Source organism: Phragmites australis, chromosome 23 (assembly GCF_958298935.1).
Source record: "Phragmites australis chromosome 23, lpPhrAust1.1, whole genome shotgun sequence".
Lineage (NCBI taxonomy): Eukaryota > Viridiplantae > Streptophyta > Magnoliopsida > Poales > Poaceae > Phragmites > Phragmites australis.
In genome coordinates this window covers 18,941,054-18,967,616 of record NC_084943.1, presented here as the reverse complement: position 1 = coordinate 18,967,616, position 26,563 = coordinate 18,941,054, and the positions used below count along the sequence as shown (strand labels likewise).

The 26,563-nt window shown below is 41.6% G+C and overlaps 1 protein-coding gene, 1 long non-coding RNA gene and 1 pseudogene across 3 annotated transcripts; 2 read left to right on the top strand and 1 right to left on the bottom strand.

Annotated features, from left to right (window-relative positions):
- The first annotated feature begins 1,798 nt into the window (after positions 1-1,798).
- LOC133906038 (calmodulin-binding protein 60 C-like) lies at positions 1,799-6,595 on the top strand (annotated as a pseudogene).
- Positions 6,596-9,142: 2,547 nt separating this feature from the next.
- LOC133906516 (uncharacterized) lies at positions 9,143-10,450 on the top strand. The gene is made up of 3 exons (XR_009907790.1): positions 9,143-9,432; positions 9,591-9,669; positions 9,745-10,450. It is a non-coding gene; the product is annotated as an uncharacterized LOC133906516 (long non-coding RNA).
- On the bottom strand, positions 10,382-17,442 carry LOC133906515 (kinesin-like protein KIN-14Q). Of its 2 annotated transcripts, none has more exons than XM_062348441.1 (19): positions 17,213-17,442; positions 16,215-16,381; positions 15,975-16,118; positions 15,528-15,785; positions 15,389-15,460; positions 15,231-15,296; positions 14,946-15,041; positions 14,362-14,496; positions 14,194-14,275; positions 14,008-14,103; positions 13,746-13,922; positions 13,553-13,659; positions 13,297-13,472; positions 12,965-13,126; positions 12,624-12,877; positions 12,377-12,540; positions 12,119-12,277; positions 11,012-11,427; positions 10,382-10,926 (listed from the first exon to the last, which is right to left on the bottom strand). In XM_062348441.1, exons 1-19 carry the CDS (start codon positions 17,304-17,306, stop codon positions 10,791-10,793), a joined length of 2,961 nt encoding a protein of 986 aa, XP_062204425.1. In that variant the 5' UTR covers positions 17,307-17,442; the 3' UTR covers positions 10,382-10,790. The 2 variants fall into 2 exon arrangements, with proteins under 2 accessions (XP_062204425.1, XP_062204426.1); XM_062348442.1 differs by having other exon boundaries at positions 11,012-11,433; positions 12,377-12,531.
- Positions 17,443-26,563: the final 9,121 nt, after the last annotated feature.

Here is a 26,563-nt window from a genome sequence, read left to right as displayed (position 1 = left end):
GAAATACTTTCTATCGAGAAATGGCCTTTGCCCAGCTTTCAGCATCCCCGAAACTTTTGGCTACTTAGAAATACAAATAAATCTTGTTTCTTACGCAAACGGTTACTATTGCTCCTTTGAAATCTAATTCCAGGATTTCTACAGGAACTGTAATGCTTCCTTTGAAATTCCCGCGTTCCATCGCCTAGAGTTTCTTCCATCACAATATGTTTGTTCTCATCGGATCCTAGAGTTTCTTCGAGCACAAAATGTCTACATCACAAAGGACAAAAGTGGCACGCAATTGTATATTTCGTGTCTTATGCACTACTCACACTCCGTGCCCAACCTCAAAGTATCCAAAATATGTATAGGAATTAGCTTTAGGGTCTTAGTAAAAAATTAAAAGGCTATATACTAGAGACAATGACCATATTTTGTTGGTCTCTATGGCTATGCATGAATAACATTGTCTTTAACAATAGAAAATTTGTTTCTCCTTTACATGTTATTTTTGAATGTACATATTAGTTTCATTTGTGGTATGTGTTATATTAGCAGGAGCATCAGGAGCAAGTTACTATGACATGTATGCAATTGGAGCGGACGGTCAGACAGCTTTTTACCTAGTTTGGATGACAGTCTAAACTCCGTATCCAAGCCCAAGCAGAATAGTCTCATTGGAATGGATGCATTTTTATCTTGTTATATTTGCCTTTTGTGTGATTGTATCGTGTTGCTATTTGTGGAATTGTGGCTGCGCATATCTTTGTTATGTAGAGACTGGGATAAATTCTTGTGCAGTTATATCAGTTTAAATGTAACCATGAAAGTTAATAAATCTTTTTAAAAAAAACACTGTGTGCCAAACAAAGTTCAGATACAAAAGTATTGCAGTGTCCTGACGCGGATCGAGCAGAACAAGCGCCCGTTCGTGCGTGGTCGGTAAGAACCTCACTTGTCGATGTCAAAGGCTTGGCAAATCAAGCTTTACGGCACGGGCCCCTAACGTTGTCGAGACTGTAAATAGATGCAATCATCCATTCGTCAAGGTCATGGTCATTGTGGAATTTCCACCACTAGTTGCAAGCAGAAACTTCCCATCTTCCATGCTCCAGATCTGGGAAACGATAAGATATACATCCAATTTCACTTTTAATGTTTAAATTAGACTTAGATTTGCTGAAACTCATGCAAAGAACTGTTTTTTCCCGGATAAGCCAAGTGACCGATGGGATTTAGTGACGAAGTTATCAGAGAACAAAATGCACAATTTGATGGATTAGAGGCAGGGTCTCTGAGGCGAGACTTGTTAATCAAACTTGACGAATAATAGGATAAATGTTTTCTAAAAAAATATCATTACCCCAAAAATCTCTTTCAGAATTGTACTTGAAAGTTGAAACCACATTTGAGTATTTGACAGCTTAACTGAAAAGGACACCATTAGCGCACTGCCACAAAACAAGAACAGGAGAACAGAAGACCAAGCCATTCCATCGACATTTACAAGCCTTTCGATGGACTGCCAATTCAAACACTCCACACTTGCAGCCCTGTGATATATATTGAAAGGAAGGCACTTTCCCAGCTTGTTCCTGCTTCTTTCCCGCCATCTTCTTGCCTCCTTCGCTCCTCTCCCCTACATCAACCCCCCTTTCCCCCGTGGATGGACTCTTCCACTTCCATTGCTTTCTTCCTCACCTTCTCCAATGGCTCCTTCTTCCAATAGGCGTCTCCCATGGTTCGGCAGCAACTACGCCGGCACCAGCGCTGGCGAGCTTTCCCGGCCTCAGAAGCGGTGGTAGTCACTTGTCTTGTGAGTTTAATTGGCTTTGGTTCTTGATCATGTGTGCTTTTCTAGGTCTTGAGCTGATTATGAGGTCATGATTCTTGGGTTTCGGTTCCAGGAAGGTCAGATGGAGGAAGAGGCCCATGGAGAGGTTGTTTGGGTTCAGAGGGATCATTGGGGAGGAATTCATGCGCATGTTCCCTGTATTGATTGGGTCAATGGTTCAAAGAGTGGTAAGGACTTGGTCAACACAAACCTTTTACTCCCTTGATCTGGTTCTTGATTGTGATTCTGCATTTTAAGCGTTTTTATTTGCGCTTGCTTGGTTGATTTTGAGAACTTTCAGTACTTGTTTTTGGTAAATACTGCAAATGTCAGACCCCTCCTTCGGGTCACCTTGTGCAACTCATACCAGTCCTTGGATCAGTAGCTGGTACACACATATTTCTAACAAAAGTAGATATCATAAATATACATCGATTAAGTATGATATTAGGGGACAACACAGAGTTCATTATAATAAATGCCTGTAGACATAATTAAATAAAGCCTCACAACACAACGAAAATAACACAAAAGCGACACATACTGTAAAGGCAATTTGAGTGCAGACAAAACCAACTTTTCTATTCTTCATCTTCACCTTCGACGAAGTCGGCCTCTGGATCATCTGAATCCACAAATAGCAAGAGTTAGTACATAAGGTACTCAGCAAATCCTACCTCAAGGGAAGACATTAGATGCATATAAGTAGATCAAGGATAAAGTTGTAGAGTCTTTAGGTTTTGCATAAAACTAGTTTTCGATGCAAGGTTCAATTTGCAACGACTATCTTAAAAGCATTTTTGAGGATAACACATAAGTCGAGCTTATTGGGGTCGTCATCCCTGTGGGAGATACTTCCATCCCACCGGTTCCCACACTTCTTTTTGTCGATGAACACACAATCCAGGATACTCAAGGCACATAGCCAACCATTTTTGAAAACACGGGCACACTGCCCACTCACACGCCAAGGAGGTGCTCACGCTGAAAAGCTAATCATTATGACCAAACCATAGCATGTCCTTGACCGAGGACACAGTTATCCGGATAGATTTAACACTCTGCAGAGGTTGTACACTTTACCAATAAGATATGCATAGATTCTAACCTTAGCAACTGGTGAAACTGTCATAACGAGACACAACATCCTCACAACGTAGCCACAACATCCACCCATAGGGCACTAAGATACCATGGGCCTTAGAATATCTACGGGAAGGATCACTTAGCAATCCCAAGGCTCTGACATAGCCTTAATAATATCCCAAGTCTTCTCTTGGTCCCCGTTGCCATTACCGGCCTCCGAGTGGGTACCGAATTAAGTTGAAGGGGTTGGGTCAAGTCCTGTCCATTCAAGTCATGTGGTTGTATGATTGAATACTAGGTAGGATATCACAACGAACCGGTCATTATACGACTGAGGCAAGTGTCTCCCAGCAAGAGCATCATAAAGGCGAACCTTACTCCAAGATAGTTCCCACCTTTATGGGATACCTTACTCACCCCCGTCAACAATACACTAGAGTTTTCTAGAAACAAAAATCTCACATGCACACAGACCAAGCACACAACACTTCACATTTATTTTTAAAAGGTATGATTAACATATGTAATTATCCTGGTTCTTTCTTTTGGGCAAATCAATTCTAAGCATGCTAGTAAACAAGCATTCATCCAAACAATCATCATAGTTGATGTTGGGGACCTTCTAGAGTTTCAACGGAATAAATGTGATAATATCAAGGTATGGCATAAACAAGCTATGTCATAACTATATTAGCATATTCTTTAAAATTACAGCTATTAACTTAAGCATGCATATCCCTATAATTTGAAACAATGGCTCTACGGGTTGTATTTGAAAACATAGGATCAACATGATCAACAGTGTAGGACTTGTCTTCGTTGAAGTCCTCGTCTGCTCCTTCTTCAAACTCCAAATTCTCTGGGTCTTCCTCGAACGCGCCTTCCTCTAACAAACACAACATACGACAAAAGCACACACACAAACAATCAATCAAATGATTATATTAAAACTAATTAAATTATAAAAATTATGGAATTGACATGATTGAGTAGATCTCGAATTTAGATGAATATCGGTGGAAGAATCGTAGAAAACGAAGTTAGGATGGAGGAGAAACGAGCTTAGGAAGTTTTATCGGGAGAGAAAATCAGGAAAAAGGAAAATGATAGAATATTGCTGGAATATTCTGGTTTTGAAATCGGCTCGGCTCGGGGTCAGCTCGGCTCAGCGGCCCAACCAAGCCCACCTGTCAGTGAGGGAGAGAGAGAAAATAAGGGGGAGAGAGGGGATCGGCTCGGCAGATCGGTGGGGAGAGCGAGAGGGCAAGAGGGAGAGAGGCGACGGGGCGACAGTGAATGGCGGTGGCATGCCAACGATGGAGGACGGTTGTGGGCTCTGGTGACCAGCGAAACAAGGCGACGGTGGCTGGATCCTGCCCGGGTGGGGGTGGATCTGGCAGGTGAGGGCGGGGCGAGGGTGTTAGCCGATGACGGCGAAGAAGCGGCGACCGACAATGGCAAACAAGGCGGGCTAAGGTACGGTTCCCTGGTGGGAAGGGAGAGAGAGGGGAAGGTGGTGGAGCTCACCGGCAGCGGCTTCGGAGCGGTGGCGGTGCTCGGAGAGGAAGAGAGGGAGGCAGTGGAGGTGAGGGAGAGAGGTGGTACTGTGCGGATGGGGGGAGAAGTGGTACTGTGCTGATGGGTGGAGAGGAAGAGGCAGTGTTCATATTTATAGGGGGGCGACGGCATGGGCACGACGGTTGGGCGGGGTGCGAGGAGAGGCGAGCGCGTGGGGCGCGAGGATTGCCTACGACCCGTGACGACGGGACGGGCTGCGCGGCGCGACGCAGAGCAGAGTAGAGAGCAGCGCCGGGTCACGGGGAGAGAGATATATATTTTTTGAATTTTTTTTCTTTCTGGGAGAACACGCGTGTGACACAAAACCTCTGAATCTTGTTGAAGGAATGCATTCCTTTGAACGAACAATTGTTTCAAAAAAGAGATCAATAAAATTTCGGTATTTATTTGTGATATTCTACGGTATTCATAGGAGAATATATTATTGTTTACATGTGGAATTTATCTGAGTAGTTTTCTTGATTTGATTTTGTAAATTAGAACTATCCCCTTTTCTGAAATATGAAATTTGCATTTTTCAGGTTTCAGAGGAGGTAGAGAAAGCAATATTCACACAACTCAATGCACCAACAGCACCTCCTAGGTGAGACATAAAGTTTTTCCTTTTCTATGACTAAATTAAATTCCATTCGACAAAAGTATGAACGTTATCTGATGATCAAAGATGTCTTACCGCTACATATTGAAGTGCATCAAAATATTTCCATGTGTTCAGACTTCAGAGACACATATTAAAGTGTGTATTCCACGACTGCACTCAATTAAACTATTTTTTGATCCATTTCTAGATTACTAGTGGGCTGGAATGAGCGCCCAAGGTATCAACTCATGTTCTTGAAGAATCTGAAACCCATTTAAACAATGATGAAATTAGAATCAGATGATGGAACAGCTATTAAGGTGGCTGTAGTTGAAAGAATGGATAACAACCGGACAAACATCGTCAGGTTTGGTCCTCTTTCTTCTGTTAAGGTTGAAGTTGTAGTCCTCCATGGCAATTTCAATGCTAAAAATGAGGAATTATGGACGCCTGAAGAGTTTAACAAGCACATAGTATCCGGTCGAGAGAAGAGTGCACAACTTCTCACCGGCAATCTGACACTGAAGCTCAATGGAGGGGAGGCTTTCCTTGAAAACGCAACCTTTACTGATAATTCCAGCTTCACCAGCACCAAGAAGTTCAGGCTGGGGTTGAGGCTTGTCAACGCTCCTAGAGAGAGAGAGTTCTTGAAGGAGTCACTGAACCTTTTCGCATGAAGGAGCGGAGGGTAGAAGGTATGCCTACTTGCCAGACATTTATATTGCTTATTCAATCTTCTTCAGAGAAGCACCGTCTTCATTTGGGGTTGAGAGTTGACACCATGTATGTTCATCTCACCTTTCTTGCAGGATTTGAAAAGCACTACCCTCCGATGCTGGATGATGAAGTGTGGTGTTTGGAAAAGATCGGTAAAAATGGTCCTTACCACCAGGCCTTGTCAAACAGTGGAATTGATACGGTGCAAAAGTTCTTACAGGCTTATATGAAGGATGAACAGAAGCTTATACGGGTAAAGGCTCTATTAACTTTCTTTTCTTAATAAGTATCGGATGATATTCCTAGACATGTAAGTTTTGTTGAGATCATTGGCTTTTCTACATCTAGATTTTCAGCAAGATGCCACGGTCAACATGGAAATCCATCATAGGGCATGCCATGACGTGCAAACTTGGCGACCGTCTTTATCTGCACAAAGTTAAGAACAAAGATGGTTGTCTCTTCTTCAATGCAATATATAAGCTTGTTGGGGTGAAGTTTGGTGATTGTTACAAGCCCATAGATCAGCTTGACCAAGTGGAGAAGGTGCTGTCTCCTCACTTTTTTCAAAATTGGTGATTTTCTCACTAGTGCAGTAATAATTTTGTGTTCTTCATAAACAGAATTTAGTGGATATACTAAAGCAAGAGGCCTATCAGAATATGAATGGTCTTCAGTACAACTATAAGATGGTCGACAACCGTCCTGTACCACTCAACAGGTTCCCTGATGAGGTTACTCCCCTATTGAGTGCTTGTTTGCCAAATCAGCAGATACTGAACTACGGTAACATCTTGTTCTGTGAATTTCGTTCATAGCTGTATTAACTTGGCATGTTTAGTCATTGATGTCAATTGTTGGCAGGTCAACACAATTCATATCTGGGGAGTACCTCAGCTGGTCAAGGATTTGAATCAAGGCATTCAAAGGAGAAATTTAGCACTTCCCTTGGAACCAGTAATGTAAGTAGAAGTGCTTTATATGTGCACAATTGTACATGATAATGAATATATTGATGTTAGTCCAAGTCTCTAAGATACTACCTGCTAAGGGTATAATAGTCAAGGATATTATTATAATCTCCAGTCTAGGATTTTCCTCTTGTACTCTATATATATTGTCCTCATGAGGCTACTATTGAATACACGTTGCTATTCCTAACATGGTATAATAGCTAGATTTAGGTTTTTCTTTTCGGGACGCAGCAACTCGTCCCGTTTAGATCTAAGTTTCGGCTGCTTCCCGTCAGCTTCTCTTCCTCGCTAGCTCCAATCTACTGCCTTGGTCCGCTCCTCAATCCGTCCATACGCAAGTTCAAACTGTTCCAAGGTCGAGGACTACCTTCTAGTCTGTCGAGCGGCACTGTTCACGATCGTGCTCGACTCCACCTGCTCGGGCCTGACTGGATCTGTGTGAGGCATCCATGTTATCGTTCCACTGCCTCCATCATCGCTTCCCCGTGTTTGGATGGCTCTACTGTCCACTACCCTCCTGTGCCTGACTGCCATCCTCCCGCGCCAACCTGTCGCTGGCGCCGTCGGCCTGCTGGCGTCCCACGCGCCGTCGGCCGCCCTTCCCATCCGGCGGCCCGGGTCTCCTCTCTGTGCTTCGCGCTGGATCTGCCCCCGCACAGTCCTCCACCCGTGCCGACCAGCCTCATGCCGGCTGGCTTCATCCAGCTGCACAAACTTGTGTGCCGCCGCTTCATCGCTCGCTTCAACATAGCTACAGGGATTTGGTCTGTCACCACAACACGCTACTAGGTCGAGTAGCACTGCTATCCTACTATGGACTGTCATGCTGCTCTATTTTGCCCTCTTGTGGTCTTCCTTTTGGGCCATGTTTTCAATGGTTGGGCTGCCTAGTGTGTGGTGCTACTGCTAGCTTTTGCTTCGTCGTGTGATGGTGCTATCGCTAGGTTGTGCGTCTTTGCCCCGTATTAGAGTCATTCTATTGTTGCGTCTATTTTTGTTTTTGTTTTCCTCTAAGTCCACGTCCAAGTCTCTCTTTGAGTTCGTCTATGCCGTGCGAGTCCACATATTCTTTCGTCCATTCGTCGATTTCTTTTGTGGTTAGCTAAATTGTCTTTGTTTTGCTAATCCTTTCCTCGTCGTTATTGATACAACCTAGCCATCTAGATCTTTCTGTACTTCTAGTTACAACTTATGTATGTTGTCTTGCTACGTCTCGTCGCTTGTTGCGATTCTTGATAGGGATGAAAACGGTTTGAAAACGATCAAAAAAGGACTAAACCACTTTCAGTTTCACATTTTTGCTCAGAAATGAAGTCGATAACGATAATGTCGGAAACGAATACGACGTCGATAATACGAGAAAACCGAAAACGGTTTTATTGGGATGGAAACATATCGGTATCGATCAGGAATCGATAATTAAAATCCAAAAGAACACATACATATACAGAACACAACGCAACCTCAAAACACGCATGCTGCTCAGTCCTAATCTGCATGTGATGTGATTCAGTGAACCAATCTAATTTGAACTCAAGTCTTCGATGTATGAACAATTTCTTCTATGGTCTACAACTGTTCATATGCATCCAAAACTTGACTCAGAATCTGAGATGTCATGCAGTAGGAGGCAGGACATCAAGCGGCGATGAAGATTAGCGATCAACAATTCAACATCAAGTGGTCCTCACAGGAGTTGGAGTGTCAAACGATGGGTCGGACACTAGGACCATCGAAGTCGGACAATGGGTCATAGATTCACAGGAGCCACACGATGGCCTGGAGCCCCAGACTACTGGGCTGTGGGCCAGATTTCGAGAATTACCGCTGGAAATTTCCAGTCTAAAACGGAAAAACTCGAAAACGATCGGAAGTGGCCTAAATCGTTTTCTCTATTGTTTTCACATAGTTTTATCGTTTCCATTTCTGTATTTTTTAAATATCATTTCTGGCTTCTCCGGTCGGAAACTTCGAAAACGATCTCCGGAATTCCGATTTTTACTGTTTTTGTTTGCATCCCTAATTCTTGATCAAAGGGCATTCTTTTGTTGTCATCATCACCATTATACTCTCGTGCTTTGCTTAGCACTTCTTTGGCTTGATTCGATAGGATTATGAAGGTTCTACTCTACGACGACTTTGAATAGATAAGATTTTGGATGTATTAGTCAAAGTTTATTACTTAGTGTCACCTCTTCCAAATGCAACGCTATTGCATATGCCTTGTAGTTGAGGGGGAGGGGGTGTTAAGGGTATAATAGTTAGGGGTATTATTGTAATCTCTTAGTCTCTAGTCTAGAGTTTCCCTCGTGTACTCTATATATTACTCTCATAGGGCTACAATTGAATATAAGTTGCTCTTCCTAACACTATCATCCATTTGCAAGCAGGTTGCGGGCGATATCTCAAGGTTTGTTCAGAGCCAGACTTCCAATGATGTGCAGTTGAGACATGAGCCAATAATACACAGGGCTTTACCATACAATTCAAGTCAAGGAGCCTTGTTACCTGGACCAAGAATCACAGAGCTGCAAATACCAAATACCGAAAAAACATATTTTGGTCCAGATGCTAGTTCTCCTGCTGTTATTCCTAGCAACATTCTGGTCAGTCAGGTTGCTACACAATTTGATCAGTACATACAGAGCGAACCATCTCATTTCTCTGAAGAACCATACAGTGTAAGACATCCTTTTAGGTATAAAAAATGTTGCCTTTTTTTCTTCAGAAGTACAAGCTACTAGTAAAGTGGACCTGAATCTTATTTGAAGCTGAAGAATTAATTATCAACACTACATACTCTTGTCTAAGCAAAATCTAATACTTTTTGTGCCTGCAGTGACTTCCTCTCGATAGTTTGTCATCTACAGATGCAGTCATATCTTTGATGCAATCTCAATTCCAGCTTCCAAGCAACAGTAAGTACTCTAAAATCTTCTGCTACAGCTAATCTTGATGCTCAGTTGCTCACATACTTTGAATGGCATCTGCAGGTGAGAGTTTCAGCAACCATTCCAACCAACGATGCAATGGACAAACAAAAATGCAGCCACAACAAGTTTTTACTGGATTTCAGCCATCAAGAACAAACATCTTTGACTCGAGCTCATGTGAAGACCTCATACAGAGCTTCATGTCTCAGATTTCTAACAGTGATGGGGCAGCGACGCCACTTTCTCCACGCAAGTGGTTCAAGATCAAGGTGGCATTGAAGCTAGCATCTGTGGGGAGGCTCTCCAGGACCTCAAGGAGGGATCTGCATTGCACCCCACCAAGGCCAAGGCTTGTACCGACAATATGAGCCCTCGGAGAAGTTTGAACAGAGGTTGCAAAAGAGCCAATTTCGGATCAAAGATCTACCTGGATGTTGCACTCTATGATATTGTTGAAGTAGATACTCCAGAGACATCTGTTAAATTGATAATAGAATTGATTTTGTCGAATAACTAGGTATTTGTATATAAAGGAGCTAGTACTTTACTTTTGTTATTGAGTGTATTTGCAAGCTGAAGATTTCAGGACTCTTTGTTGTTGTCTATGAATTCAGGACAATGTAAAAAGCAGGTGGTTTCTTCATCTCTTGGAAAACTCATTTTGCAAAAAAAGTGACTTTATTAGATGCAGTGGAAAAGTTGTAATTAGTCTGCAACTGACAAAACTGACAATTTTAATGCGATAAAGGGCAACATACATGTCACCGGAGAAAACTGTAATCTTAGCACACCTCTATTACAAGAAACTATTCACATGATGCTATCATGCTAATGGATGCATGATACAACAGTAATATCTAAGTGTGGAAGATGTACTGAAGTCTCAATTTTGAAACTTTCTTCATGTTTATCATTTTTCTGTCCTCCTCGGTGTCTTGTCTCCAACTTTAATCTAATAAAATGGTTTACCTATCGGAATGTGAATCAATTTACATCATTGATTCTTTCTGGAGGGTTTGAAACACACACTCCTTTTAGGCTTCCTGCTGATCTCAACTTGGCTCAGATGAGTATGGTCACAGTAAATCAGTCTTCACATCAATTATTTACTTTGCAGTGCTAAATTTGCCATTTGGAGTTCTTCTTCCACCCATGCTACTCAAAGTTAGCTGGTTCCTGTTCCTGATTGGTGTTTGCAATTTTTTCTGTGACAGTGGTGACTTGCATGTGGGATTTGTAGTCCTAAGTAATTCAAAAGCAGTGGAAAAAGTTAATCATTTGCATAGAATAGTATCATGTATAAGTACAAAGTAGCAACTGAATTCACCTCATTGATGTAACTTCAGGCTTCTTTATAGTTGAGGCACCTCTATTGGCAATACCAGCTGCTTTTAGGCCAATGGCTGACATCACCATTTCTTGGTCGGAACAGCTAGTAGAAGAATCAAAGTCGTGTAGGTCCTCAGATGGTACTGATTCAGCCCCACAACTTTGCTGCACAGGACTGTATCTTTGATAGAAAGAAGTTGGAAGCTGTGTTGTGTCAGGTTCCGGCCCTAGGAAGGTATTGGAATTCTCAAAATGGTTGTCACCAACAGCCATCTTATTGACACATCCCCCTAATCCCGTTTCCTTCTGAAGACCATTGCAATTCTCAACCGAGTTAGATGAATTGTTCTCAGTGAGGATGCCAGACAAATGCAATTTTGACCTCTTTTGCGTTGGAGTGAAAATGTTCCGGACCTTTTTCTAGGTAGAAAGAGAATGTGAATTATTAATCAAATATATCATACAGTTCTGCATGTCAAAGAGATTAAAAGCAAGTAAGCAACCGATGGTAACATGTTTCTTTTCCCAAATTTGAGATCTCTTTTTGTTCAGATCATCTAGCAGAAAAAGTTTTTCAACTTAGTATCGACTTCTTTATTCATCAATATTTCTACGCTAGAACTGGTTTTCGTCTGTCCTTGAATTATGGGCCTCTAGATATTTGAATGCATGAACCACCAATATTTCTTTCTTCATAATATTTGATTGGTTTTTCCCCTAATTACATTTGGAACCACAACTAGCACATGTAAAAGCTTAAAAATGAAAAAGACCTCATGATTTTCAAGAAAAAGAGCAGAAATGGAGTGGAAAATGTTGGAATATGAGCTGAGCCGGCGCAAATGCTTGTTACTGTTCACGGTCTGGCAATAATGCCCGGCCGGTTGTTGTTCAGGATTCTATCAATAGAGTTGTTTGTACAGATAGAGATAGACAGATTTAAAGTATAGATAGACTTGACTTAAAGATAGACCTAACTTAGGTAGACTTGAAGTTAGAGATAAACTCACTCTGTACATTGTACTGTATATAACCCCTAGGGCTCCCTGAATAATCTAAGCCCGAGATTATTCCCCTACTTACAGTTCTTTGAGAAAAGAATTACCTCTAGGTTTCCAACTTCTTCTATTGGCTGCCTGTCTTTAGGGAATGCAGGTGTTGCATTGCCTTTTCTAATTCTGTATATGCTTGGGCTTGATTGTGTGCTTAGAATGTTTTCTGGTTCTCCTTCCTTCTTAGCCAATGCAGCCTTGAGGTAAGCAATCTGAAATGACCAAAAATAACATAAATTTCTTATAAATCTCACTATCACCGTCATCTATAACCTTTTTACAGAAATAAACACCAAGGAGTAAGTAGACACCTGTTCTTTGAGCTCTCTAATCTCGCTTCCTTCTTTATTTGCTTTTGCTGCACCAAGCTCAACAGTGGCAACTCGTTCAGCAAATTTCAAGGTGCTTATTGTCTCGCCAACAGTTTCTAGTTCTGGGCTTATGTGAACAAACATCAGCGTTTTTGCTTGTCCTCCTGAACATTGCAACAAAATATTCATTCCACAGATTCCAGTACTAATAAAGTGGTAAGTTAAGATACTGACTTTTGTAGACTACCTAGTGAATCTTGCAAAAGCTGGGTAAGCTTGCTGTTTCGGTAAGGGACATGCGAGTTCTTTTGTGAAAGGGACGCAATCACATCTCCCAATGCTGATAGTGACTTGTTTATGTACTGAGCCTCCTTCAGTCTATCTCCGACAACCTCAGACTTATCAACCCTTTCACTGCCAGCTAGATCCACAAGGTGCATGCAGCCTCTTAAGATTGTCCCAGATGTCAAATCTCTTCCTTGAACATGAACAGTCAAGCAACTGCATGTGTATACCTCAATCATAAGTATAAATCTAAAATATGAAGTGAAGAATTTCTCAGTGTGAAGGAGTTATGCCAAGCCAAACCTATGGGAGCGGCTACTTCGGTCATTTATGGCTGTTGAACTCACTGCACGATTCTTTTGCCCTTGATTCATCAATTCAACAACATCAGACGTACATGTCACAGGAACTATGCTCGCATCTGGAACCGCAAGCCCTTTCTGTGAAGTGTTTCTAATTTCTAATGTAGCCTGGTGTTAAGGATATTCAAAATGTACCTCAAACAAACTAAGATCAAAGAAGAAAAACAGAGAAGTTTCTATGGACTTCTCCAAGAGAACAAAAGAAATGCACATACTATTGTTTATATTTTTCTACTGGTCAGGAAAAACACACAATCCAATAGAAAAGGATATCTTCTATTTCCACTATCCTGAAGGAGATCTCTCACTTGCTCGTTGTATATCTCAATCATCTGTACAGAAATATCATAATTGATTGTCCCCTTCCTTTGTGCTTGAAGATTAAATAAGTCATTCAGTGCTCTATAGTTAACACCTAGACTTTCCTCTGTTAGTACTTTAGGTCCAGTCTGCACAACATTCATAATATAATCAAACTTTTGAAAAAGATTACTTCAAGCATATCTTATTTCTTAGCATATCTTATTACCATTGTATAGGTTTTCCCTGATCCAGTTTGCCCATATGCAAATATGCAGACATTGAAACCATCAAGAACTGAACGGATCAATGGTTGCATATCTGAAAAGACCTCATCTGCATTAACAAAAAGAATCATGAAGTTTGATGATCAAGTCATGGCAAGCCTTTTTAGACGATATGCACTATAGAGCAACTTAGACCTTGGGTAGCTGCCGGGCCAAAGATCTTGTTGAAAGTAAAATATTTGCTTCCATCTTTTCCATATTTTGTAGGAGTCATTATTGTGATGGTTCTTTCTTCCATTTCTGCAACACTGCTTGAGGAGCTTATTTGTCCAGGTAGAAAAGGCCTCACTCGACAGTATACTCTAATATTTCCTGGAGACAAAAGAAACCAACATTTATAATATAATGTAGACTTCGATCTAGTGCATTATGCTCCTTCAATGCACAAAATGGGTACCTTTAAGATCCTGTATTTGGTTGTATAACTTGCGGTTTTCCTCAAGAACTTTATGGTAGCCAGAAGCCGCATTGGATAGAGCATACAAATGCTTCCCTATTGCAACATGGTAAAGTTTATGGTACATATTAATTACTCTTGGAGCGAAGAATTTAGATAAATGCAAAAGGATCAATTATAAGTTACCAAGTTTATTAAACTCCTCAGAGTACTGTAATCTCAGTTGTTCCATGCCAAACTTGACAGAAGAAATGGTACCTCTCAGTTCCTATAGGGAGCATAAACTGTCAAAAAAGGTTGATGGGCATGCAGGTTAGTCAAAATCAAATTAAGAAAGGGGAACAAGAGAAATACCTGGATGTGTTTCTGCTGTAGATCAAAAGTTATTTCTGCTACAGGTTGGAACTGTTGAGCCACATTGCCACCATTTGGAACAACAAAGCTGACCCCTTCGTTTGTATTCAAGATATTTTGCTTCGCTTCACCCACCTTCATTTTATTCATCAAGCAGGGGCAAATATTAGTATATGACCTCTTCTGCCATGGAGGAACTAATTTTTTTCCAATGTACAGTTGACCATGTCCAATTAAAAAAGATTAAGGGCTCTTTTGGATGTCGTAATTTTTAAAAACATGGTACTGAGAAACTACAGTTTTAGAAACTAGAGCCACACAATACCATGGTTTAGAAAAAAGAGGTCCTGGGTGGAGTTTCTAAAACTTCAAAAAGACTACACTTTTGGCTATACTATGGTTTTCAAAACTACAAGATCTGTTACATCCAAACACCTCCAAGTTTTCTAAAACTAAAGTATTTTGTAAAACCATAGTATTTTTCCAAAACTCCAAAAGAACTTAGCATCCAAACAGGGCCTAATGCTCATGCTCATTGTGTACATATCCGGCTACCATAGATTAACGGGAGAAAAACAACATACCTTCACTTGATCGCTGGTGGATGTATGGTCTGGTTCCAACAGCATGTCTGGTCCAGAAAATGGCTCGGCTCCTTTAAGGTTGCCTATGCATTTCAACTGTGATTTGTTTTCCCCAAATTAGTAGAGTACTAGTCTGTATGGTTAGTATATCCTGACTGTAAGACCAATTTGATACACCTATTAAACATCTAGTCCTATTTTTGGAACCCCAGTAATTTGGACAAGATTGATTGTGTGAATAACAACAAAAGAGCATTTTCATGTAAATAGTGGAATAGAACATACCAGGTTCTGGTTCGCAATGCGATGCTCATATTCCTGAATAACTTTTCTTAGAAGTGACTCAACGATCTGCAAATTAGCAAAGTCTTAGCTTTCATTCTTAATGCCCATCAACCAAACTGCATAACAATTAACTATCTATTCAAGCAAATTAAGCTCACCAACGGAATTTCTTCTGGTTTCTTATCTGAGAGAATTGTGCGGACAAGCATGCTAATGGAGTCTGAACTTGTCTACAAAAGAAGAAAAAAGTCATGACTGAGTGAGAAATACAAACTCATACAACATTACAATACTTACCACCTCACTGGATTCTAGAGAACAATCTATAGATATATTTTGCTCCCCTGTAAAAACATTCTGGATTGCCTCGGCTGAGTGGTTCCTCATATTCTTATTCATAAAAGCATCAGAATTCTTGAGTATGAAGTACTTTCCGGAAGTCAAAGGCTTCAAAATGCCAGCATATTTACATGAAGCATGTTTCCCTGTTTTCTTACTTTCACTGAATGACTTCAGAGCAAGAATACAGTCAACAACTCGAACACTTTTACCACCCTATATTCCAATGGGCAGATAAAACAAATTAAGTTTTCTCACGGAGAAAGTAATACAGATAGTAAATTTTGCACAGGCAACATTTGTTTCGAGTGCATTGTAAACCTTGAGTTAAACCTGTCCAATGAATATCTTCTACACAAAAAGTATTATGACGTGAACTCTCTTAAATCAGCACGACAAAAATACCTTCTCCAAATCGGACACCTCAAATGTAGGGAGGCCTAAATCTTCTACAGCAACAAGGAAGTTCCGCAGATTTTCGAAGTATTGATATGCACACAAAGCTGAGCCGTCTGCAGGGATAACAGAATCTGACAGGACTCCCACAACCTAGAAGCATAGTAACATTGCGAAGAGAATTAGCATTAGATATTATTAAGTGCAATAACTAAATAAACTAGAAACTATCAAGATGAGAAGTGCAACCTTAGGTATGGCGCCTGGCTGGACTTTGTTCAGTGCATTGCAAAGAATGATACCATTTCTCAGTCCAAGCTGGAGTTCCTCCTCAGAGGGCTCTTCTGGCAACTCCCTTGCGCAGACTACCCCAACTGTTTTTCGCAACCAACTGGCTGCATCATGCCTTCTTATTGCTGCATTAAACAACAAATCATGAGGTTACCTTGCTCTGACATATTGTGACAATCGAATATAGCAATGCCCTTTAAACTTGAACAATTTCAATACAATACAAAAACCAAATTTAGTGACCTTCATGGAGCAATAATCCAACTAAAAGGAACAGTACTCATATTCCATCCTACTGTGGGCAGATTAGCCATTTGACACACTGATTCGATATGCTCCTATTAGTTTACTGCAAAGTGATGCTAGCATGTTGTTTCTAAGAAAGAGAATCATGATAAACATGTCCCATCAATAATCACAGCAGTATTTCGCCAGAAAAGAAAAAAAAAAACTCACAGCAGTATAATTCGCACAGCTACACAACTGGTACTGCACTACCATTAGCCATAAATCAACGAGGAATAGGACAGCTCGTACCTCTTAATTCAGACCAAAAAAAGCACACAAAAAAGCACAGAACATTTCTCCACAAAGATACACTAGTCTGGATCACACGAACTCGACACGGCTATGAGCTCAATTCAACCTCAAATTAAACAGAAAACCTGGTAGATGAACGTTTGAACCACTACGTCCCACTAGAATCACGACCAAAATCGTACCAAGAAATTTGAAAAATTCAGTACCAAGCCGAATCTGATTTCTGAATCAAACTTCAGTATCAAACCACCGTAACACCAAGACATGAATCTCCATGTCCGGTCACCAAATTCTTCACCCCAAAGCACCCAAGTATCCAGCTAAAATTCCCAACCAAGAGCTGTAGAAACAAGCACCAAACAACTCCCCACGCATTCAGCCTGATCCCGCGGCAGGCGCCCAAGAACTGAACTCACCGGCCTCCTCTGCCCTGCGCGCGACCACGTCGTCGTCCCCTACCCTCCCGTTATTCCGCCGCACCACCTCCTCTGCCACAGTCGCCGCCGCCATTCCCCCCGGTCCAAACAATCCAAGAATACTCGATCCCGGCACCAATTCCAACGACCCGCCCGTCGCGGGAGCCCTGGGAGAGTGGAGAAGGCGCGGGGGAGATCCGGTCAGGGGAGAGGAGAGGAGAGAGAGTGGAGTGGACTCGTCTGCTGGGGTGGGGTGGTGGGTTTTCTTGGGATCGGGCTCCGTTTGGTTTCGAATGGCGATGGCGCTCGCGTGGGGCAGAGAGCGGTTGCGGAGGGTTCGGGGTGACGTGGACGTTGGGGTTCGGGGCAGGGGCAGGAGTTGGAATAGGGAGCCTACCAGGGGGTGATCTGCATAACTTTGTACCTTTGCATTTTTATTTGTTGCTAGCTAAATGTCCGCGTTCTAACGAAAATATAAATATTAAACATGATAATATCAAGTAAAAATACAAGATATAAAGATATGAATGCGTCATGAAAGCTTTGTCGAATGAATACGTCGAAAGCAATATCATAGTTTAATTTCAAATTAGATTTGAAAAAGAAGAATATTATATGCCAATTTTTCTCATAATTTCTTTATTTATTTTTATTAGTAAAACATGTCCCATATCTGTAGCCGGTAACGAGGCAGAGAGACTGGAAGACGAGTGTGATGGCAAAAGTGGTTAAATTATTCGAATGTTAGGGGTTTCTATCAGATGAGATGAGAGTAGTGAGAAGAGGTGATGGCAGAAAACAACTTGTGTTTTATATAGTAAAGATTTTTTTTTTCCAGGAGTGTTACATACTTTGGATCTTGTTTCAAATAGAGATTTTTTGTTAGGTAATTATTGGCTGTGTCGATGGTGATTCTTCTTTTTAGGTAATTGTTGGACCTTTAAATAGTTAACATCACGAAATTGATTGTGGCGTGCAATTAGGTTAAGTTGTTACTCCGGATTATGGTCGAGACAGCGCGAGGATGAAGTGCAACAAAATTCTTATAATATTATTGGAGAGTGAAACTTCTGTGAGATCTCTTTTATAGGTGAAGAAATGTGGTTTCTGTTAATTACTACATGTGTGCAATATGCAATTTTATGTCACTTTGAAATTACAGTGAGGATGGTATGTTCACATTTTACAATTTCTTGTTTTTTGCCTAGCTACTTCGTCTAAATGTAATGGGCCATGTTGTAATCAAGGTTTTAAAGATAATGTATTTTCCATATATGGAGAAGCGATATATTTGTGAAATCAACAAAAATGTTGTCAGATAATCGTGCACACAGTAAAATCTTGTCATTACTAAATCATGCATTATCAAAGTACACTCCTCGGTATCGAGACAATATTTTTCTATTTATATGTCCTTGTTTTCTTTTCCCCTATAAGTTCATAAAAAGTACACATGCACATAGCATGCAACAAAGTAGGTGACTTGTTGATTAGGTTAGCAAAAGGTGAGGAAGGCACAACATCAATATCAAAATAGTGGTTAGCAACACCATACAAACTATTAACACCAATACTTACCCTCCTTTTATGGTGCACCTTCATCATCATGGCCACATCAATCTGAATGACTTGATTATTTGATATGCTTTATTTAGGGAACAATGATATCTCTTGGCTTGAAAGTTGAAGAAAAAAATTCATTGCATTATATTATCTGGAGCTAAACCCTTGATAAGCTCCACGAAACTTGAATTTTGGAGTGATCTTTTATGAAACCTAGTCAAATGTAAGGTGCACAGAGAAGTTCAAATTCTCCTTTCATTGCTGAAGCAAAAGCCAGAAATCGGGAAGTAGTGTTGTACTTTATCGACAATTCACAACCGCATGAAGGCAAGTCTCAGTATCTTTATCCACAACACATGAATCACAATCTACTCTTCAAGAATTTTCATATCTGACTAGGTACAAGAAACTCACAACCCTCTCATAGTCGAGGCTTTAGTTGTCAGCATGGCCTCCATGGTGGTAAAAGCACTCAATCTCAACCAGGTGACCTATGTTTCTGACAAACTCTGGTGACAGACAGAGACATCATCTCAGCTCCTAAACACCGAAAGCTCCAATCGGTTCTCACATATTTTAGAAACAACAATGAAGATCAATACTATGATGCCCACAAAATAAATAGGAGCATAAACAAAACTGCTCATGCTTTAGCTAGAAGGGCATGAAATACTCCTGCTAGGGCTCCTTCCATTTATAAGTGTAATCATATCTTTCATCACTAACAATACCTAGTTTTAGAGGCACTGCAATATATAATTTGGAATGAGTTCCACCCTTATACTGTGACTTATCTGTGAAATAAAATCCAGTTTTTATAAAAAAAAAACCACATGAATTAATCCTATATTTGTTTTTTAAAGATAAGAGTGGTTAGTCAGGTGGTTTTTATTTTCATGTATGCATCTCACGGATAAGCGATAATTAAGTTTTTTGCCATCTTTTAAGAACGGATGCTCTTCAAATGCTATCGATTTCGCCGTCCTAACATTTTCCCATAGAAAACGGAGATGTTCTCACTTGCATACCATTTTGACATCTTTTCACCACCACCTGGCCGTTCCAACGTCTTCCCTGCCCCTCGTCCTATCGGGTACGGTCAGGTCAGAACCCGGACCCGTTTACAGAGAGTGGAGTGGAGGCACATCACGAGTTCTGTCCAGTTGAGGACTATTCCAACGGTCGGGAAGGTGAAAAGTTGACTTTGGATGGAACTTTTCACATAAGCCCCTGAGAATTAACATAACTACGAATATCTGCCACTACTGCAGATTAGTTATCTTTCCGACAGCAAAAGAAGGGAAAAAGGAAAGAGGAGGGCTTTTTTCCTTCCTGTGAAACTGACAAGTCAATGGAAGCAGCAGAATCAAGAACTCCTCCCGTTCTTGATTTTGCAACACAATTCAAGTAGAAGCAGCTGAATAGTTGTAGCCGGATCGAAATATACTACACAATTTAAGTACATATAGAAATGCCGCTTGAGAAGTTTCTGATCATAATAATATGCGGGAAAAGATCACTGAAATTTGTGCTTTCCGTGAATATGAATGATGCAAGTGCCTAAGTTTTTTTTCCTTAGTTCCACATAAATGAAAATGTGGCGGTGCGCGTTAAGAGCCTAAAAAAGAAGGAAAATTGATTACGATTTTGCTAAAGAAGATAAGCAAGTTTGGTACGTGTTTGTGTAAGAACTTACTAGGACTATTAAGCTGCAGACACAAACCAATTAGCAAGAAAATTTAAACCATAAAGAAAATATATGCAACATACTTTAACGTGAAACATAAGTACTCCCTCCGGATTTTTTTATATGACGCCGTAGTGTTGACGAGAAGGAGTTTTTTTTATATGACGCCGTAGTGTTGACGAAATGTCTTCTTCCATCTTTGCCCCTTTTCAGCTCTCCAGCGCTCTTCACGACCCAGCACTCTCTAGCCCTCCCTGGCGGCGGCGCTCTCCCCGGGCGACAACTCTCCCCCGACAGTGGCGCTCTCTCTAGGCGGCGGCGCTCTCCCCGGGCAGCGATAGCTCTCCCCCGACGGCGGCAACTCTCCCCCGACGGCGGCGCTCTCCCTAGGCAGCGGCGCTCTCCCCGAGCGGCGGCTCTCCCCAGGCGGTGATGCTCTCCCCCGACGGCGACAACTCTCCCCGACGGCGGTGCTCTCCCTGGGCGGCGGCGCTCTCCCCTGACGGCTACAGCTTTCCCCGAGCGGCGACGCTCTCCCCAGGCGGCGACGCTCTCCCCCGACGGCGACGTCGCTGAGCAAGAATGCCTTGCAATCTCTGCTCTGTGTGAGGCCACTGGTGCCAATTTGGCTGAGGTGCCGGGCAGCAAATACGTTGCAATCTAATGCTTATATTCTTGTGTGAATGTTACTCCTGAATTCTGTATGTATAAGATCTATATGTACTCTGAATTCTTGAATGCTTATGCCTGCAATGCTTATACTCGTGAATGCCTGCAATGAGTATGTACTCCTGAATTCTTGAATGCTTATGCCTGCAATGCTTATAATCCTAAATGCCTGCAATGAGTATGTACTCCCGAATGCCTGCAAGGAGTATAAATCACAAATTCTTGAATGCTTATGCCTGCAATGCTTATACTCTGAATGCCTACAATGAGTATTCAGATTAGACCCAGATTCTTGAATGCCTGCAATGCTTATATTCAAATTGGACCCAAATTCTTGAATGCCTGCAATGCTTATATTTAGATTGCTGAATTTTTGTGTGTATGAGGCTGGGCAGCAATCAACTGCTCTGTGTGTTGGTTTCGAAGGCTCCTGTTTCCAATTTTGTGAAATTGCAAGGCAGTTGAAAACTTTTGTAAAATTGCAAGGCAGTTGAAAACTTTTGTACATTGAACAATTTGTCTTCTCAATTACTGGGCTGAAACAGGTCATGGAGGAATTAGTCATTGATTTATGCCATAGCTTCATGTACCAACAAGTCATCGCAGCTGAGCTGTAAAGGAAGACACCCTTGTCTTTCTAGCATTTTTTTCTTTATGTGAGGAATATCATATCCATTGTCGCCTCCAATTTTCATAGCTTCCTTCATACATCCATGGAGAGTCAAGAAAATTCGGTTTGACTTACACACCGAATAATCTCGGAAAGCCTGATCCATAATATCAAGATGTCAGCTCATTTTTCACCACATCCAACAAAAGCATATTGCTTATGGCAAAATCCAATGAACATCCAAAATTTTAGTGTTTTCTGGAGCACAATGCTTAGAAGAGTAATGTAGCCATTCCCAGCAGGGTTGTTAAATTTTCCTTGCAAAGGCTAGCTATGGGTATCAAAGACATGCTTACATATATTCTATGGAGTATTATTCAGTAACTAAATTGGCTGGGCACAAGATATTTAACTGAAGATACAACAGATACAGATATTACAATTCAATTCATTTCCATGGCAGCAAAACGAACAGCTCATGTTGTACTGTACATTATTAACAGCCAGAGAAATGGGTCAGCTCAGATATAGCTAGTTGTATAGTAAGATGGGGCCTTAAATGAAGTGGCTGTAGGCAATGCTCTACTAAAAGAAAGTCGAACATTACCTTATCAACGGCAGTTACAAGTTCAGCTGTTGTTTTTGCTGTTGTTTTGTACTGGATTGACTGAATGGAATTACAGAACCCTAGATCCAAGATGTTAAAATCAGGCGAATTTGCAGGTTGACATATGAGTCGAATGTCGAACCCATGTTGCTTGGCAGCATCACAAAACAGTTTATCATTAGGCGCAATATGAGGTCGGGCATTGTCTTGTTGTATGTATATGGGCTTATTGGCGTCTTCACGTGGCCATTTAGTACGAATCGCTGGTAAGACTTTTTCAATCAGAAAAATTCGAATGACCTCCTTTGTAATTGACTCAATAGGCTTCATTTCTATTGTCCCTGCAGGCCGGTTAGCACTCGATCTCTTAGCTGGTTCGTATGTCACGAAAGGGAAGCAGCCAATTTTGCCATCAAAGGTGCAGTTGCCATCAGAATCAAATCTTGGTTGAGCAAGAGCAGTCATAAGCATGATTTTTGGAATGTAGTTCTTATTTTTGCATGTCCGTGTGGGCTCATCTTCACCTTGAACCGTATAATATCTCTCTGTCTTCCTTGTGATGTTGAACCATTTCTCATCAATGAAAACAAAATCAAACAATCCTTTAAACACCGGATCATTAGGTATGCTCATTGAGTCAAGCATAGATAGACACCACTTCAGACGATTCTTCTTGTTCTTATCTGTCAAGTACGACTTTATGCTGTTTGAGACACGCTTTATGATACCTTCCCGTTTCATTGATTGCAACTTGCTTTTACTGACATGTAAGTGGGTGGACAAGTCATCTAGTGTTGTATGGCTTGACAAAGGAAGACCACGAAGCACGGAAACATCCACTTCTACCTTCTTGCGGCCACACTTGGACTTTCCACTAGAAACATCAACCGAAATACCTTGATCCAGACAACTTTTACCTTGTTTCCAAATACGTTGTACTGTCCGAATGGGTACCGAGAATGCTACAGAAACTTCCCTTGTCTCATGGCCCTTCAAGTAACCATTGTTGGCTCTTCCTAGCAAAGCTTCAAATATCGCTCTCCGTTTATCATTAGACACCACATTCCTACGTGCATTCTCTTGAGCATCTGGAGCATGATCGAAACCTGTATAGTCACATATGTTTCAGTCTCTCAGTAGCACATGATGCATACTTACTGCAGTTGGCAAAATACTTGAATATCACAAAGGATTGACATTCTTAGAACTTTGTGATCGAGAGAATTTACCTATCATCAACTCTTCTGTTGGTTCCACATTCAAATCAATATCACCAATTGCTCTTCGACCTCCGGAACTTGATGGCACATTCAAATCAATATCACCAATTGCTCTTCGACCTCCAGAACTTGATGGCACATTCAAATCAATATCACCAATTGCTCTTCGACCTCCAGAACTTGATGGCACATTCAAATCAATATCACCAATTGCTCTTCGACCTCCACAATCTGTATTAGCAAGAAATGCAAAACTTGTCACATACGGAGTAATCAGTTAACCTAAGAGTATAAAGGTACAACCTGCAAACTTGACAATTCAAATCTTACCTTGGCCAAGATCATGAGAGGTCACTGTTCTTGCCACCACCGGAGACCTCACCACTGGAGATAGATGCATCCTCGGTGACAGCAACATCCTGCTTAGCGGGGATCTAAAAATTGGCATGTTCGCACAAGGGGACTTCCTTTTCGCTGCTGGGGTTTTAACACATTTGCACCTAAGGACTTCCGTTTCAGCAATGCCGACTTCATCACAGACGAGCTAGTTGAAAGATCTAGTTCTTGAACATCTAGCCCTCCTTGCGCAGCCTCAAATTGTGGGGTTACCATGAACTCTAGTGCGGACTACAATAAGATAGAGAGCTCCCTTGCCCTCTTGGTTCCATATACAGACTACAATAAGAATTTTACTAGTACAGAGAGTATTTTGCTGCTACAATAAAATAGAGAGCTCTAGTGCGGACTATGTGTGAAAGAAGAAGAAGAAATGATGCCCCAGCAAATGACCAATCGCTATGCCCAACAAAACATTGCTTGTCCCTCAATACTCCAATCTAAAGATAAAAAAGAATCACACCTTGACTCATTCACCTTGGTGGTCTGGAGAGGGAAGTGGAAGATGCGTGCGATGATCCGGTGGCGCTGCTTGGCAATGAACAGCTGCACCGAGACGCCACGGGCTCGCGCGGGAGCGAGGCGTCACGTCGCCGGTGCGGGAGGGAGGCGTCATGCGGATGGAGCCGGCGCGCGTCACGTCGCCGGCGTGGGAGGGAGGCGTCACGCGGATGGAGCCGGCACGCGTCACGTCACCGGAGCGAGAGGGAGGCGTCACGCGGATGGAGCCGGGGCACGTCATGTCGCCGGCGCGGGAGGGAGGCGTCACGCGGATGGAGCCAACGCACGTCACGTCGCTGGCACGGGAGGGAGGCGTCACGCGGATGGAGCCGGCGCACGTCACGTCGCCGGCGCGGAGGGAGCTGTGCGACGGTGGCGGATGGAGGCTGCGCCGCGCCGCGCGACGGTGGCGGATGGAGCCGGCGCGCAGAGGAACGTGATGGGGAGGAGCGACGAACGAGAGAGGGACAGCAGTGTCATGGGCCGGCTCACGTGAAGAGAGGAAGGAGGGGCCGGCTGGGCCTAGCTCGAGTGAAGAGGGGAAGAGAGCAGCTCGCCACCGGAAATCCCCACGGAAACGGAGGGCAAATGAGTCAATTCGCGCAATCCTTAAATTTGTCAAACTTGTCGGAAACGTCATATAAAAAATCCGGAGGGAGTATATCACTAAAATTTGTAGCAAACTATACTACCATATCGGGCCATGTAATTGGTTGTGGGCTTTGAGACAGACCAACTCTTACACCAGTGTGTATGCACAAATTTTATTGGCTAGGCCATAAGAAAAAAGAAACATTTGCAAACCTTGGGTATATGGTTACTCCAGATAGCTGTGCTGAACTGTTGATCATCTTCTTTTGTGAAAGCTGGATACAGTGGATTCGACCAAGAAATTCAGACATTTTTTTTTTCAAGCTCAACACATCGGCACTCAACATGGAGGAGCATGGAGGATCATTGGTTGCTAGGTCAAGCTTTTGTGAGATCATGTGTGCTAAAAAAATTAGGTTTATTATGAAATTCGCAAAAAGTGCAAAGTGACTCAATATTATAATATGATTGATATGCATGTGTTACTAATATGTTGATTGATATGCTCATGGTAGCATAATGATATTTGAGTTTTGATATATGTAATATACTAGTGTGAGTTGTGTTGTGCAGATTGACGAGAGTTAAGTTTGTGAGAACTTGTGTTCGGAATTAGTTGTTGATTTTGTTCACGTGCATGTGTGTCCTGAGGGTGAATGTGGTTGGTGACAAGGACTAAGACTAGGTTCATGGAGGAACCTAGGTCAAAACAGTCACATGACGTTCGTGCTAAAGAGACATATTACAAGTTTAGGTTCTAATCTATTATCATCACCATCTATCATAGTCTTCTGGAGAAATTCATAACTATTGATTAAAAGATTCGATTGACTTGATTTTTGTTGGAATAGTTTGGTTTCATTGTGTAGTTTATACAATTAAAATTTGGGGGCAATTAAACTATCAGATCTTTATGTGCATCATTTTTAAGGACATGATAGCAGTCTGTCCCAAAATGATTACGAGATTAAATTGAATATTTAATTAGGATGAATTAAAAATTGAATTTAACTTCCACAATAATTCACCCCCTGATTGCATATTTTACGCGTAATCGATCCGACAACTTTTTATTAGATTTGGAGATAACCATATGGAATTGTACTCCTTTTGATTTCCTGATAGGTATGAAAACAAAATATTGATATTGTTACGAATATCAAACGGTAACACTACAGTATAACATGATGTTTCCCGAAAAAAAAAGAGATTGATTTACAAGGTGTTTCTATGCCACATTGGGCTCCGCATGCCATGGAGACGGCCTTCCATCCTTTTTGCTGCATCGGTTCACTCTTGTTCATTGCTTGTTCCACCATGGTCTTTGATCATGTTGTGGCCGTATATCCATTTCTCTCTTCTGTAAAACCATGCTAACTACACCATTACACAGAAGAGAATATATGCAAAAGTAAACTTCATCCATGGTGCTTGAATTTCACATCAGACACAACAATGTCTAGTTCTAGCGACGCACAATTATAAAGGACAGGCATTGCAAAATGCA

Coding starts and splice junctions, on each gene's coding strand:
- LOC133906515 (XM_062348441.1), bottom strand. CDS start 17,306: ATGGCGGCGGCGACTGTGGCAGAGGAGGTGGTGCGGCGGAATAACGGG. Junction 13,923..14,007: donor CCAAATACAGGATCTTAAAG/GTACCCATTTTG, acceptor TTTTGTCTCCAG/GAAATATTAGAGTATACTGT. Junction 12,278..12,376: donor TTAGAGAGCTCAAAGAACAG/GTGTCTACTTAC, acceptor TGGTCATTTCAG/ATTGCTTACCTCAAGGCTGC.